At 38.9% G+C, this 15,707-nt stretch overlaps 1 protein-coding gene across 2 annotated transcripts in view; it reads left to right on the top strand.

The window, feature by feature from the left end:
- CSMD1 (CUB and Sushi multiple domains 1) overlaps nucleotides 1–15,707 on the top strand; it is a 2,059,737-nt gene that overhangs the window by 1,776,608 nt on the left and 267,422 nt on the right. For both annotated transcript variants that reach the window (XM_078069893.1, XM_078069894.1), the window contains exons 28-30: nucleotides 3,943–4,081; nucleotides 7,807–7,994; nucleotides 12,796–12,990. In XM_078069893.1, the coding sequence (XP_077926019.1) occupies nucleotides 3,943–4,081; nucleotides 7,807–7,994; nucleotides 12,796–12,990 (522 nt within the window). The remainder of the gene's footprint in view (nucleotides 1–3,942; nucleotides 4,082–7,806; nucleotides 7,995–12,795; nucleotides 12,991–15,707) is intronic.

Below are 15,707 nucleotides of genomic sequence, written 5' to 3' on the forward strand. Positions count from 1 at the left end.
TCTGGAGACTTGCAAGATTTCTGTGTGTTTCTTTTTTAAGGTAGAGTGATTGCCTATAAATGCAGCATCATTTCAAACCATCGCTCTATTTTTAAATTGGGAAAGACACCCGCCCCCCATTTTGCATGATTTTAAACACGTGGAGGATACATTCCAAACCAATGCAACTATCTGTTAAACTCTTAAAGATTATTTCTTAGTTGACATTAATTTAGACACTTGTAAAATTTGACCATCTTCCCAACTCATCTATCATCTTCTGGTAGCTTATATCTAAGTTATATAATTTTGACCAATGATTAGATATTTTATTAAGTGAATAATCCAGTTCTCAGCAGAGAAAATAGGCAGTGTTTCCTCTGCCTTGGGCATCAGCCCCAGGGACAGGCTCAACTCACTTGCAGGCAATTGAGTATCAGTTATGTTGACAGCCAGGCCCACACGCATAGGTATTATGTGAACAGAAAAATAGAAAATGTGTATTTGGGCATAAATTAATGTTATCTTTTCATTACACTGTAAACATTTCTTTTCCGCCAGAAATGAGGCTTATGTCCTCTGTAAGAAACCCATCCATTAGGGCATCAGCTGATCATGTCTTAGCACCCATGTAAATTCTGTTCTGCTGACTTAAGACAGTTTTTAATTTTATTTTTAAGCTTTTTCCTTATTAAAAAATAATACATGTCATTAAGAGAAAAAAAGAGGACAAAAAACTGTCATATTTCTACCTGGAGGCAAATACTATTAACATAAACGTGCATAAGTAAGCTTCATAATTATTTTATATATGTCTAATCTATTTTTAAAATGTTTATAAGTGACAGCATCCTGCTTAATTTGTAAATTGCACTTTGACTTACCGTACAAAATGAGTATCTTTTTGTGCTACTGTGTATTCTCTGCTAGTTTTTAATGACTACACAGTATCTCCGTGGATCGGCCAACACTGAACGCATGATTCCGTCTTACTCTACACTTAGGTTGCTTCCGTCTCCTCTCTACTATGAAGACTGCAGAAATGAACCCTCTTGTTGCAAAACGTGTCCACAATTATTTATAAATGACATATTTCTACAAACTTAACGTGCTTCCAGGGCTTTTAAAACATTTTTCAAAACTCTTTCGGTATTGTTGCGCCAATTTACATTACCAACAGAGCCATGAGTGAGTGTTTATTTTCTCTGAAGGAGGGGGAAAAATACTACATATTTTTTAATCTCATAATTTGATATGGGCAGAAAGTGATGATTCTTTGATGTTTTAATAGGCATTTTACATTAATATTGAGGTTGAAGGCTTTTTTATTTCATATTCTTCTTGGCCGTTTGAATTTGTTCTTTACCTATTAGCCTACTAATTTCTTTTCCCCCTTTTGTTATTATAGTGTTTTTCTTCCTGTTTTTGTTTCTTTCTCTTTTCCGAAATCTCTTAACCTCTCACCTGTTGGTATGTTATTCATATTTCCACGACCTCGTCATTTGCTGCTGATTTTTCTTGTGGATCATTTGGATAGCTCCCTTTCTTCACTTCCCAAAAGACTCCAATGGTGGAGGCACCTCCTTTGGGGGTTTTCAGCTAAGTCTAAAGGACTTGCCTCCAGAACAGAGGACACTCACCACTTTCTAGTTGTGAGTGACAGATCCCTCTAAGTCGCCATAATCCCTGTTTTCTTAGATAGCTTGCAATCCCTTTTCTCCAAGTTCAACTTAAAGAGCTCTGAAAAGCAAGAATTTACCTTACATTTACAGAAATTCATTTTGTGTCCACATCTCGCCCTGATCTACAGGGTGGCTATTTCAAGACTAGTTATGTTGTTTAATGGCATGAACACAGAAATGTTTTGATGCAGAAATAAATGTGGATGTGTCTCATTAAAGAGAACTGCTTCATGCCGTGATGGATGAGGGTGTGACTATATATATAAAGGAGAGGATCCTAAGAATTTTGAATAGGGCATGGAGGATTGATATGAATTTGTGGTTTTCATCTCTGTGTCCATTCCCTCCGGAGGATTTCCTGGAGCAGCTGAGTCACATTTTGTACTAAATCCTAATGCTATCCAAAATATTTTTGCAAGCTTTCAAATTAAAACCTAATGAAGCTAAAATGAAGAATGCCTGACCCAAAGAGAGAACAAACACAGCAAGACAGTGCTACTTAATTCTACTGGAAGTTTTCAGATAACCTCATTTAGAAATGCCTCCTTGGATCTGTTCGGGATAAGACCCGAATGCCCCTTTGTTTTGCTTAAATCAGTACCTAGTGTCATCCCCCAATTCCTCCTGCTGGCAACACCCTGGTAGCCGATGGCCTGAATCTGTCGTTCTTCATCTTGCAAACCCTGCATGTGGTGGAACGTCCTCAGACCCTGAGGTACCTGTGTGCTCCAACCCCGAGCCACCTGCCACTGTCCGTGCCCGGGCTCTCCACCTGATTCTGTGAGGCAGCATCCTAGGAGAGCAGATTAGACAGGGGTCTCAGTGGAGTTTATCAAAATCAAACTGCATGCTGGGGAAATGTGGGTTTAACCATTTCTGTGAAAGTTATATCATCTTACTCGGGTATATATCTGAATTCATTATAAATATTTCCTATGATACTATGTAGAGTTTGCCTTTAATGAGACTGAAATTTTAACAGAAAGTACTGGAATATATCTTATTGAAAACATTGTTTTCAGGAGTGCTAAATGAGTATTTAAAGACACAGCCATCACAGAAAATTAGCACACACATACCTTCATATGATTTCCAAAAAAGTCATTTGTGTGTGTGTGTGTGTGTGTGTGTGTGTGTGTGTATAAAAGATTGCCAATTAGGGTATTTCTTTCTCTACTTACCTTTTTTTTTTTCCTATATGCATACATGGTCAATTATGTGAAATAAAATAGCTAGTTTAGATGGAGCATTTTAATTTAATTGGGCTGATTTCTTAAAGCAACTTGGTGACAAACCTCAGTATTTGATATGGAGAACCGTAAACTTAGCACATTCCTGAATGCATCTGAAATGTATATACTTGTGAATTTTGCAGTGTTTTCACACCTTCCACATGATGGAAGATTTAACAGAAATCCTATGTAATAAATGAAACCATCCTAAACATTTTGAGGTTTAAGAATGGAAATTGGCTTGTCTCTTAACACCGTTGAACTTCATAATTGTCATCTTCCTAATAGAAATGCAAACCCAGGTAATTAAAATGTGATGGGTTAAAAAAAAAAAAAAAAGAGTAGATTGATCAGCGTCATCTATAGTGCTTTTTTCTGATAGTAACATACTGAGCATTGTGATCACATAATATTTTTAGGATTGACGTCCTAGCTCCGTCTGTTTTTGGTTCTCTATTCCCAGATGTCACTTACACTTTGTTAGTTTTGTCATTTCTGAATTGTGTCCCAAACCTTACACACATCAGAGGACAGTGAGAAATATGGGGAATAACGTGTATGCATTCACTCGATATTTCCTGAATACTTGATCAAAAACCATGCCGGGCAATAGTGAAACACAAGTGGACATGAAGCATGCCTTCTAGAACAAACTGGCAATGACTCTGTGGACCAGAAAGGACAGAAGAATTAGCAGGACCATAAATGATGTTCGTGGGATTTCTTTCGCCTTCCCGAGTGTTTTTGTGTGTGTATTGTGTGCATCCTAGGAGTGTGGGGGAGTAAAGTAATCTGTAAAGCTTAAGATTATAGCAAGTCAAGTTTATTTGTCAGCAGTTAAAAATCCTCCCTAAAAACAGGATGGGACGTTACAGGATGGGACGTTACATAGAAATCATGAACAAGTCCATGAAAAATGTACAGCCCTCCTGGATCTTCAATTTTCACCTGGAAAATTGTTTTAATTCCCCAACACATAGTGAATGTTCTTGACGAATTATGTGCTGTCTTACCTCACACTGACCAGCACTGTTCCTCTTCCATGACAGCTGCGTGTGGAGGGAACCTGACCGGCCCAGCGGGTGTCATTTTGTCACCGAACTACCCACAGCCATATCCTCCCGGCAAAGAATGTGACTGGAGAATAAAAGTGAATCCAGACTTTGTCATTGCCTTGATTTTCAAAAGGTACCATCTTTTGCAGAATCTCTCTTTGGTAGAATGTGAAGTGTCATACTTATAGAATGTCAAAGTCATACCTATGGAATGTCAATGTCATACCTAAAAATTCCTTCGTGTATCCCTTCACGGACTGCCCAGTTTTACATCGAATGAAGCCACTCAATCTCATTCTAATAGATACTACATCAGGCTGCAAAATGACATAAATGGAAATATATTACTTTGTTGTCGAGCATTCTACTTATATTGGGACACACATGACATAGCAAGAATTACTTTTAAATACTTTCTTGCATGCAATATGTTCCACATGAGAAGGCTTAATTTACAGAATATTCAAGAAAAGTAATAAAAAAATGATATAGATATACTTAGTATAATTTCTCATCAGTGTCTCCTATTTCTCCACATGCGTGATAACGAATTCATTTCCATCATACATCTTGTCTGATATTCCCAAAGGCAGCCCTTTGTATTTGTGATAATATCTTCATTATCACTGAGATATCATGACTTGATAGAATTTTGAAAATGGAAGTTCCCCCAAATGTGGTTGCTGTAAACTTTGAATTAATAGCCATTACTCTTTAAAAAATTAACTTACTCCTGCTAAACTTGATGATGAAGGTTCAAACATTGTGATTATCTTATAAATATAAATTCTATAGGACTATCATATTACCTGTATCTGGTATATGATAATTGAATTTTTTTCCAAATCCAAAGATCTCCACTTCTGCATTTTGATTTTTGAAGTAAAGGAAGGGGTGTTTTAAAAAATAACTGGTTCTATAGGCTGTCCTATTGACCTCCTACCTCTCCAGGGTGAAGTGGTATAATTACATTTATTTGTCAATTGAACACGTTTCCTTTTCTGATGTTTATGTCACCACTCCAGGCCTGGTTGTGATTATCTTCTTTCACTTTCTCCTCCTGATGGGATCTGAATCAGTGTAATTTTAAACGCCCGTAATGCTAAATGTTAAGTAGTTTGATAAGCCATCATGTCTTGAATTTACTCAAGCTGCTATAAATTTACCTCCTGATGAATACTTAGTATGCCACTCAGCTGTTACACATAACCACCGAACATTTGCTGCTATATTTTTGGGTATCTTTGTGGGTTTTGGGAATGCTAACTTCTACCAGTGCCCTCCTTAAAACCAGAGACACCACTGGACCAGGAGATCAAAAATGAATTAACAAAAGCCTTTTAGAAAACACAGAGCCTTATAAGTTTCCTATCTTCCAATGTGTCACAGTGACTAATTATCAAGGTTCCCAGAGTGCAATCCACGTGATAAGACAGAAGGCGGTTTTATACAAGAAGACTTTTTTTTCTACTTATTTTACACACCTCTCTGGAAAAAAGTTGAAGTAGAAAATCTCCATGCTTTCTTCCACCTTTTAGATTCTTAAGTCATTAGCTGACCCAATTTCATGGAAAAATCAAACACCTGGGACTTCTAAGACACGGATAACATGTGTGTGCTTAGGTGGGAATGATCCTGAGACCTTCCAACCAGATGTACTTAGTAGATGGAGGGGAGACCAGAAGCACTGGGTGGGGGACAGGGTTTCACCTACCCCAGCAAAGGGGGGCTGGCATTGATACGTGATGCCCAGATGCACGGTTTCAAGAAGGTGACCGAAGTCAGGTGTGTGTCTATGGGGCTGGGGGTGGATGGCAGCCGGCCTTACTACCAGTAAAGACAAAGCATTACGTGACCCGGAACATTAGCTCCAAAGCTCATCCTGGCACTTGGGATGATTGGGGAGGGATGGCTCAGACAGGCCCCTGTACACTGTGGGGCCTATGCTACTCACACACTGGGACTCAGTTTAAATTTGGTTTAAAAGCTGGGCCAGACTTTGGCCTATTATTGGGGTTCATGGATTGTGCAGCTAGCATAAGTAGAATTAAGAATGGATTTTACAGGCGCCTAGGTGGCTCAGTCATTAAGCATCTGCCTTTGGCTCAGGACATGATCCCAGGGTCCTGGGATTGAGCCCCGCGTCGGGCTCTCTGCTCAGGGGGAGTCTGCTTCTCCCTCTCCCTCTGCTTGTGATCCTTCTCTCGCTGTCTCTCTCTCTCTGTCAAATAAATAATAAAATCTTAAAAAAAATGGATATTACAAATGGAATCATAATGAATTACAAATTTCACTCCAGACTTTTATGCACGGATTATGGTATATCCAGAGAGAGAGAGAGCAAGCAAGCAGTCAGAATGCTTTCCGTCTGTGACTTGATGTATTTCCAGTGCTGAAAAATAACCTGTCACAATAATTAGCTACGCCAATTATTGGGGGTGCAGTGTGACCAGATTCTAATAACATTCTTTAAAGTATTCCAAAAAAATTCTAATTAGATTCCACTTGGTTGATACAATTCCTCTTGGTGCCTTTATCCTTGCTCGTGCCAATCTTTTACTCCTTGTTCATTTCTGATTTCAAGAAATCTGTCAAATAAATAGACTAGGAGACCTTTGACAACTTCCTTTAATAAATATGTCCAGGGACCTCCCACGGGACCCAGTGTAGCCTTGACGTAAAGTGGGATGGCGTGATGCAGGGCTGGGTGCACCATTAATGTTGGGTCCTCCGTGGCGCCCCCTCTTTGTCACTTCCTTCAGAATGCTGTGGGCCATTTCTGGAGAGAGCTTGTGTTCATGTGTCATCACTTGTATCTCCAGAAAAACAAAACCACTTAAACAAAGCCCATGTTTGTGATTACTAAGACTCCTGACTCTCCATCCCTATTATCCAAATATGCTGCCAACTAAAAGGAGACAGAGTAGAAGTTGCTCAGAATGAGTCCTTGCTAAGGAAACAAAGGCCCTGAATCAGAGATGGGGGAGAAGTGGAAGGCCAGTCAGGATGCATGACTTAAATTCCTCTAATTTATTGGTTTGTTCTGATCTCATTGGGATCTTATCCATCTGCAAGTTTAGTCTTTTGTTGGAGTATGTACATTTTTGAAGCTCCCAGACTATCATCAGCCTTCTCATCAAAAATGGCAGAGACACTGAAAGCCAAATCCCACTTGAGAGCTTTGGGGATAACCAGGATATTTAATACTAGGGAAGAAAGAAAGAGGAGTGGAGACAGAAGGAAGGGAATGGGAAAGAGAAAACTGGGATGAAGTCAGTGATGGAGAAACATGGGATGGAGCAGGTGCCTACCACACTCCGCACCATCACAGGGATGACTCACATCAGCCGATTTACCCAAGCAAGGAGAAGCAATTACATTTTTAAAAGTAAAAACGAACTCACAGGGAAAGAATTTTTTAAACAAAACTTTAATATAATACCAAAGATACATGTTTTTCAAACTAAAAATATTCACATAAAAATCAAGTATCAGTGGGACTTCTTCCCTTTTGAGCCCATTTCTTTCAAACCATATTTCTTTAGCAATTCCATGGGTGTGGGGAAGAGATACTGTGTCCACGTTATTAGGATTCATCTTCTTACTGATAACTTCAAAATCATACTATTTTCAATACAGTGGGCATTGTGTAAAATATTAACAGTATTTACCATTGATAGTTGTTATACGCACCGCTACTTTGATATTTAAGTTATCGTTACATTTAACTTCCGGGTTGTTCTAATTTTTAACCAGTGTTGCCTGGAAGCAAATGAACTCACTGTGTGATCTCAGCAGCTTTCTGGTCTGGAAGATGAGAGATTAGATGCCTAACCTGATGAATTCTCTCTCCTTTAGTTTCAACATGGAGCCCAGCTATGATTTCCTACATATCTATGAGGGAGAGGACTCCAACAGACCGCTCCTTGGAAGCTTTCAGGGCTCTCAAGCCCCAGAAAGAATAGAGAGTAGCGGAAATAGTCTTTTTCTGGCATTTCGGAGTGATGCTTCTGTGGGCTTGTCGGGGTTCGCAATTGAATTTAAAGGTACTGTGATCAGCTTAATTTGTGTGCCAAATATTTGTATCAAGATTTTTCCATTGTAAGCATTTATTTCTGACGTCTTGCATGTCTGTTTAATACATAAAATGTTCACATCCCTATCATCTGTCTGGGGAAAGACATTTTGATCTTTCCAGTGGAGAAGAAAATCCAGAGACACATTTCTACCTTAGCTGAAAGAAAAAAAAAAATGAATAATTTCTTTTTCCCCGAATTTATGGCCATGTAAAAATAAATTGTGATTTGTGTACTGAAGGATTTGATGGCATATAAGAATTATTTTAAGATATGTTCTAATATCTTCTAATTTATTTTGTCAGAATGACTAAGATTAAGTACATCAAAATAGCTTAGATTTATCTCCATGTTTTTCCATGTGTAATATCTGTGGGCCTTCCCCTGCCCTTGCACCCATGGGCGCTGGTCCGATGAGGAGCCTAGGGCAGGCAGAGATTCCTTGTGTGGTCACCAGACAGGTGTCTCCCACTTCATTTGGGATCCACCATCCCCGTTACCAAACATCCAGAGAAAACAAACAGAGACAAACTCACAAACAAAAACCACCCTAAACTAAGAGTTTTGCTATAGAATCCATGAAGATAATTACAAGCTTTCCAAATCCATTTCTCGTGTGAACAAAGAAAATGCAAGGTACATTACTAAGAATTAGAGAAAAGGACTTAATGAAATATCAATTCACAGTAGTGAGTGCTTTGGAAAAAATAATGAAAATATGTATATTTAAACTTATGAGTTACTTATTACTAGTAATTAAATTGTCAAATAAAATGCAAAACACATTTCATCTCTGTTAACTCTTCACTGGACTTGTATCTCTTTACATGGTTTTAAGTAGAAAATTAATGTATTTCCCTCTAAACACCAAAACCTACAAAACTTTCGAATTCTTCTTAAAATGTGCAATAGAGAAAAATTTAAGCAATTCAGCAGTCAGCGAAGTTCTGGTGCTTTGGGGATGGGATCTGTAATGTTTATGAATAATTGAAGACAGTACTTTTAAGCATTTACCATATCATCAGGTAGTTTCTGTATTAACAAGTACTCACAGAAATGCACTTCACCATGACAATGCCCATTCTATAATGAATTTAAAAAAGCACGACACTGCATCTAAATGTAGGGATGTACACATTATCACTGCCTACTTGGACACTGTGTACGCTCCAGGGCATTCTAGAATAGATGATCAATGAGCGAGTGAATAAGAATGGGAGGAAAGACCTGCATCTTTTGTTTGGGTTCTTTGGTGACCAGACTAGCCATCTATCTGGCGGCTGGAGCTCTTAATGTTTGGAGAGCTCTCCAGTAGAGGTGGTGAACAAATACAACCAGCGGAAGACAAGGGAAGGAGCAGTATCTTGCTCTGCCCCAGCAAGCACCCCTGGAGGGTCAGGGATGCAGGGAGCAGAACCTACGCTCCAGCACGATGAGTAGGAGCCGCGGGCAGCCTCGCTGAGCCACCATCTCTGGCCCCTGGCTGATTCCACCTGCTCGCCCCCAGGGCGGGGATACTCAGGGGTGTCTCCTTAAGGAGAACAGACACGAACTATGGCAAAACACAGCACGTTATGAAGTCATTGAGTTAGAAAATGTGACAAACTGTAAGCAAAAACAGTATCTGTGATTTATGGTGAAACATCCTGAACTGACAGCCGGATGATTGGGACCAAAAGATTTGACGCAGTTCGTTTGGAGAATTGAAGACTACACTTACCATCAGAAACCTAACTTAGTGACACCATGTGGATAATCCTGTAAGTGGCATTAACCAGTCAACTAAACTAAAAGAGATTTATAACAAAACATGATTAAGAAGCTGAGAAGGCAACGGGCATGTGTGGTAGACCCCTTCTCTGTGGTTTGCTGCCCAGTTCTTGGTGTGGGTGACCGGGGTCCACTGCGTCTGTCCTCAGCAGACGCCCCTCCCCCGAGCTACAGTCTCAGGGTCACCCGTCGCCTGACGCTGGATCACTCCGTCTAGTCATTCCTCTAACCTCCCACATGGTGGGCGTTTTATCCTCTCACCCTGTCACGAGGGGGGTGGGGACAAGGCGATAAGATATTTAGAGAGAGGGAGAGAAATACCACATTCACATAACTTTTATTACAGCATATTGTTATAATTGCTCTATTTTATTGTTAACTATTATTGCTCCTCTCTTAGTGTGCCGTATTTATAAGTTAAACTGTCGTAGGCATATATATACGATACAATGTAGTGTATGTGGGGTCTGGTGCAGTCTCAGGCATTCCTGGGGGTGTGGGGGGGCAGCCTGAATAGGGGGGCTGCCGTGTGTGCAGGAAACGCCCGAGGCTAGACCAGCGCTGCTGTCCGCTGGATGCTCCGTGTGCTCTGCTGGACGGTGGTAAACAATCGCCTTGGAGCGACCCTTCAGGGCCCGCTGGTTTATTATCTGTTCCTTCTCTGCTTAAACTAAATGTTCCGGGCTCTATATGGGATTTATGTAGCTACAGAGAGTTAACACAACGTCACCTACCCTTCAAAATACCCAAATCGGCTTTCAACAAAATGATTAGAATACTGGTCCCAACACAATCCACAGTTCTCAGGGACAGACTCCAATACCAGCCCAATAAAAGCCTGCAAGAAGGTTTTATATTATTTTACACATAATAATATGTATTATCGGTTCTATGTCATCATAGATTATATATTCATATAATATACATTTATTTATATATATGTCTGCATACATTTACATGCTTTGGTTATAATGCAATATATGTAAAAACACATATATTACAATATAATAATATATAATAATGTGTTATAATGTGATACTATAATAATATATATTATAACAATAGTATAATATAAGAATGTATATTATAATATATTAACATGTTCAATTAATATATATTATGTATTATATATAATGAGATAATAATATGTTATAATCTATAATATTTTTAGTGTATATTGCATTTTAGCCAAAGTACGGAAGTCAGTAAAATAGCATAATAGATTCTTATAATTAAGAATTAAGATTAAATCAGCAATTGCCAAAGACATCTCTGTTTGACTGATGTTGACACATAGATTTTTATAAATATAATGGAAAATAAGGAATAAGTACAGTTAAACAGGTCTCTTTTTTTCCTGCAAAACTTCCCACACTTTGTGCTTTTTTCCTCTTCTAAATATCATCCATTCCTAAGAGAATGTACAGTGTAAAGTTTTCAAAACTCATTTCATTATTCATCCTTCATGGCATACATGCACAATCTCTCAGGATGTTCTTCCTCCAAACACGAGTGTGTAGGATTAGTAATAAGCAGCATGTAAACAATCAGTAAGAAAAGATTTAAATAGGGACCAATATTAATCCCAGCCAAAAACAATTCAGTCTACCCCTTATAATTTTCAGAAATCTTTTATATGTGTGATCAGCACTGGATTTTCTACAATGAATGGAGGAATTGACATGTAAACTTTCTACAAGGGAAAAGATTGTCAAGCCAAAAGGAGAGAGCAGAGACATGTTATCCTTCAGCATGTATTCACATTAATGACCCCAACCTCCCTCTGTCTCACACACACACATACACAAGCCAAATTGTATTTTTTATAACTTTCAGCTAAAAAATGATGAAAATCTCAGACAACTTCTATATTGATCACTTGAAGATCTGTAAAAGTCAGTTCTCGAGCCTTCTAACATTACCAGGAACTTTGATGACAGCATGAAGAATGTTGACATGAACAAGCAAAAAGCAGTTCAAATGATGAAATGATGTACAATATAACTACAGATATAGGTTTCCATTTAGAAATATTTTGGAAGGTCTACTGAATATAAAGACATTTAAAATATTAAGGTCACCAAAAGTTAACTGGAATTAACCATATAGCTACAAGTCTCAGAGGGAAAAAAAGAAATAGACAGTTTTGTATTTATATTTGGGAAAAGACAGGCTTTTAGTGAAAGTTTTTTAACTTGTCAAGCTCAAGCTTCAGATTCTCAACATTGACAGCAGGCTGGTGAGAATCCCCGCAGAGGCGTCATGAGGAGCAGAATTAAAGCGTGCAGTACCCCCAGCTCAGTGCCTGGTACGGAACAGGCCTGGGTTCATCTGGGCAGTTCCTGCAATTAGGTTGGGATGGCTGAATGGTTATTACAGGGCAGATGCAGTGCTTGAGGTTCAAACATCAGCACTTCCCCGGGAAGGTTCACCTGCTATTACCCATCAGAAAGGACGCTTAGCTTGCATGAACCAAACCAGTCTTCCTGAGAAGCCGCATTCTCTCACCTCTTCCTAACACGTGCTGTGATTTCACCTCAATAGGCTTTAAGTCCAAAGGTCGAAAATGACCTCAACTCTTCCTAAGTCAATGTCTTTGGTTCAGCACTATAATCCAGAGGAGGGAGAAAAAGATGCACAAAAAAATTATGCTGTATTTGTTTAACCTAAATGACAGTAATTCGATAGCAATTCTTCAGTAAAATATGGTTAAAAAAAGAAATATATTTTCATTAAATAGGAGTTTTTTCCCTATGTTTCTATGATATTTAATTATTAACTGATACTTGTTAACTTGATAATCATTTTTATGACATATCATTATTAATATGAACTTGATAATTAACTAATAGCTTGGTCATTGGTCAATCTGTGAATACTTTTTGAGCCTTTCTTGTACACCAGGCATTGTTCTAGGCACTAAATAAAAAGAGTAAACCACCAAACGAACAGAAGGTTAAGATTCCTGCCCTCATGGAGCTGACATTTATTTCTTCCACAGAGAAGCCACGGGAAGCCTGTTTTGACCCTGGAAATATAATGAACGGGACAAGAATTGGCACGGACTTCAAGCTTGGCTCAACTGTCACTTACCAGTGTGACTCTGGCTACAAGATTGTGGACCCCTCGTCCATCACGTGTGTGATCGGAGCAGACGGAAAACCTGCCTGGAGTCGAGCCTTGCCTTCCTGCAACGGTACGCATGGATTCTGTGTTTCCCTTCAGTAATACTTTTATTTTGGAATGCCCGATCTCATTTTAAAACGCTGTCACACTTCACTGCTCATTCCTCTAACCAGTGGTTGGGATCGGATTGCGTACATGCTAATGTGGACCAAGAATTTCACATTCCTCCCTCATTTAACAGAACTAGTGTATTGGCCATTGTCATGGGCTTCTGGAAGGGCCGGTATTTTTCTCTCAGTTAGATAATTTGGCATTTTTAACTTCTGTATTTGCATATTCTAGGCCCAAGGTACATAAGAGGTACTAATTGCCAGTGTCTAGGGGCACTCTCTCCCCGTCTCTGTCTTTCTGTGTCTCTAGGTCTCTCTGCATCTCTCCTTCTCTGTCTCTATCTCTCTCCATATATATCTATTTATGTGTCATTTTCCCCCCAAAATATCAATCATTGTAATTCTTTATATGGGCATGAAATGAATAAAGCCACATATTAAAAGGTCCGATCAGCCTTCACGGAGAGAGCTGTGGTGAGAACAGCCTGGTGGCAGATGCCCTGGGCCGTGCAGTGACAGGAGGTGACAGAGATTCCGGGTCGCTGGCCGCGCTCTATGTGACTCTAGTCCGTGGTTTTATCGGAGTCTCCAGACAAAACTCCTCCAGCTGTAGACGGATGACTTGTACCCTCTACTCTGAGAGGGACACACATTAAAAAGAAGATGGTAAAACCCCATGAGTTTTGGCAGGAAAAAAAAAAATGATTTCCAAGTTATTTTGGGGTGAACTCAAGGACCAGTTTAGTTAGATATATTGAACTTACCCAAAACTTTCCCCTCCCCCAGGACAGCTCACAATGACACTAGTACCTTTGACCACAGAGGTGGGATTTAAAAATTAGCACACAAAAATTAAAGCAAACAAAACAAACAAACTGGGGGAATGCCTTTGGTCGTACTGCGCCTTCTGTTTCTGCGTTTATGAGCCTGAGGGCTTTTCAGCTAAGGAAGCCTGCCTTGCCAGGATCCAGCACGAGTTCCCAGTGCACAGGAAGCAGTGCATAGACGGTTCTAGAGGAAATGAGTCAACCAGTGAAGGGCTGAAAGTAATTTTTAATGGAAAAAATCTGCAGCCTGTTGAATCCTCCTAATCTTACACATTTTAATAATAAAAATAAAAGTAGAATTCTTGATGCTTCTCCGATTTCAGGGGGTCTGGAAGAGCAGAGCGTGCTGAGAGGGAAAGTAAGTGTGCTGTGGGCTCATGCATGGTGCGTGTGTCCATGACGTTTTTCACTAGTGTCTGAACTTAACCGATAAGGTTTGAGTCACAGCATCATACTCTCTTCTACGGAGCATGAGAAAGAAGGCCATCCTAATACAGTTACTTCGAAGTATGTGTCAGGTCCTGTGGGTTTTCCTCGTTGCAAATCTACGTTCCCCCCACAGCATCGGCACTATTTCAGCCCAGAGGAAAAGCCACAGACATGGAATCTAGTTCCAGACCAACTGTTAAGTCCCTGGGTGAAGTGGAAAAGTGGCCCAGTGCCTGTGGACCTCTGTGTCCTCTCTACAGGGACAATGGTAATATCTGCCTAACACCCTCCACGGGGTTATCCCAATGGTCACATGGAAATTTAGCTATAAAAGATAGACTTAAAATCCACATATATGTGTATATTAAAGTTCATAGGAACTTCATATAAATTCCATCTTATATTAATTACATTTAAAATGCAGGTACCCTTTATAAAATATAAATAATGCCCTATATATAAAATAAAATGCCCAAGAACCTCATAGATTTGAAAGGGCCTGCGAAACATCATTCATCTCAAATTCTTAAAAAGTAATCTAAAACTTCTGTTTCAATGTTTGCAGTTAATTTTTACATTTTAAAGTTTGAAAATCACTTGTTATATATGTAAATTATTCTTTATATATATACATATATACAGACCTATAAATATAAAGGGAAATAAACCTGTAAACATATAATAAAAAAGTATATTATTTATTTATATTGTTAGTAATACATAAACATATAAACATATAATATATATTAAGATATATTAAATACATATTAGGAAACATAATACATTAGGAAAAAGTAAATATATTAGGTTAAATAAAAATTAAACATATATATTAAATGTAGATTAAATATATGTGTATCATGTACACAATACATGCACATATATATGTAAAATAATATGCATATATAAAAAGCAAATTTATAAGGGAATTTTGTAGATTTTTAGCTCTAGGCAGCATAAGTTAGTTTTGAATTTTAAATTATGATCAGAAAGGTCAATTTATGAATCCATGCTTTCCATGGATATCTTTTTATTGTTTTTAAAGATTTTATTTATTTATTTGACAGAGAGAGACACAGCGAGAGAGGGAACACAAGCAGGGGGAGTGGGAGAGGGAGAAGCAGGCTTCCCTCGGATCAGGGAGCCTGATGCGGGACTTGATCCCAGAGCCCTGGGATCATGACCTGAGCCCAAGGCAGATGCTTAACCGACTGAGCCACCCAGGTGCCCCTCCATGGATCTATTTAATGAAAAATGCTGAACAGCTACATATTTAAGTTATTGTGTGACTTGCTTTGGGAGATTGAACAACATAAAAATTGTGGGTCCTTCTAGCTAAGTTTACTAAAAACTAGAATGAGAGGCATCTGGGAGGTGAACACAGTGGAGGGCGCTGCAGGGTACCCGCAGGAGGGGAGGCT

Source organism: Halichoerus grypus, chromosome 3 (genome assembly GCF_964656455.1).
Source record: "Halichoerus grypus chromosome 3, mHalGry1.hap1.1, whole genome shotgun sequence".
Classification (NCBI taxonomy): domain Eukaryota; kingdom Metazoa; phylum Chordata; class Mammalia; order Carnivora; family Phocidae; genus Halichoerus; species Halichoerus grypus.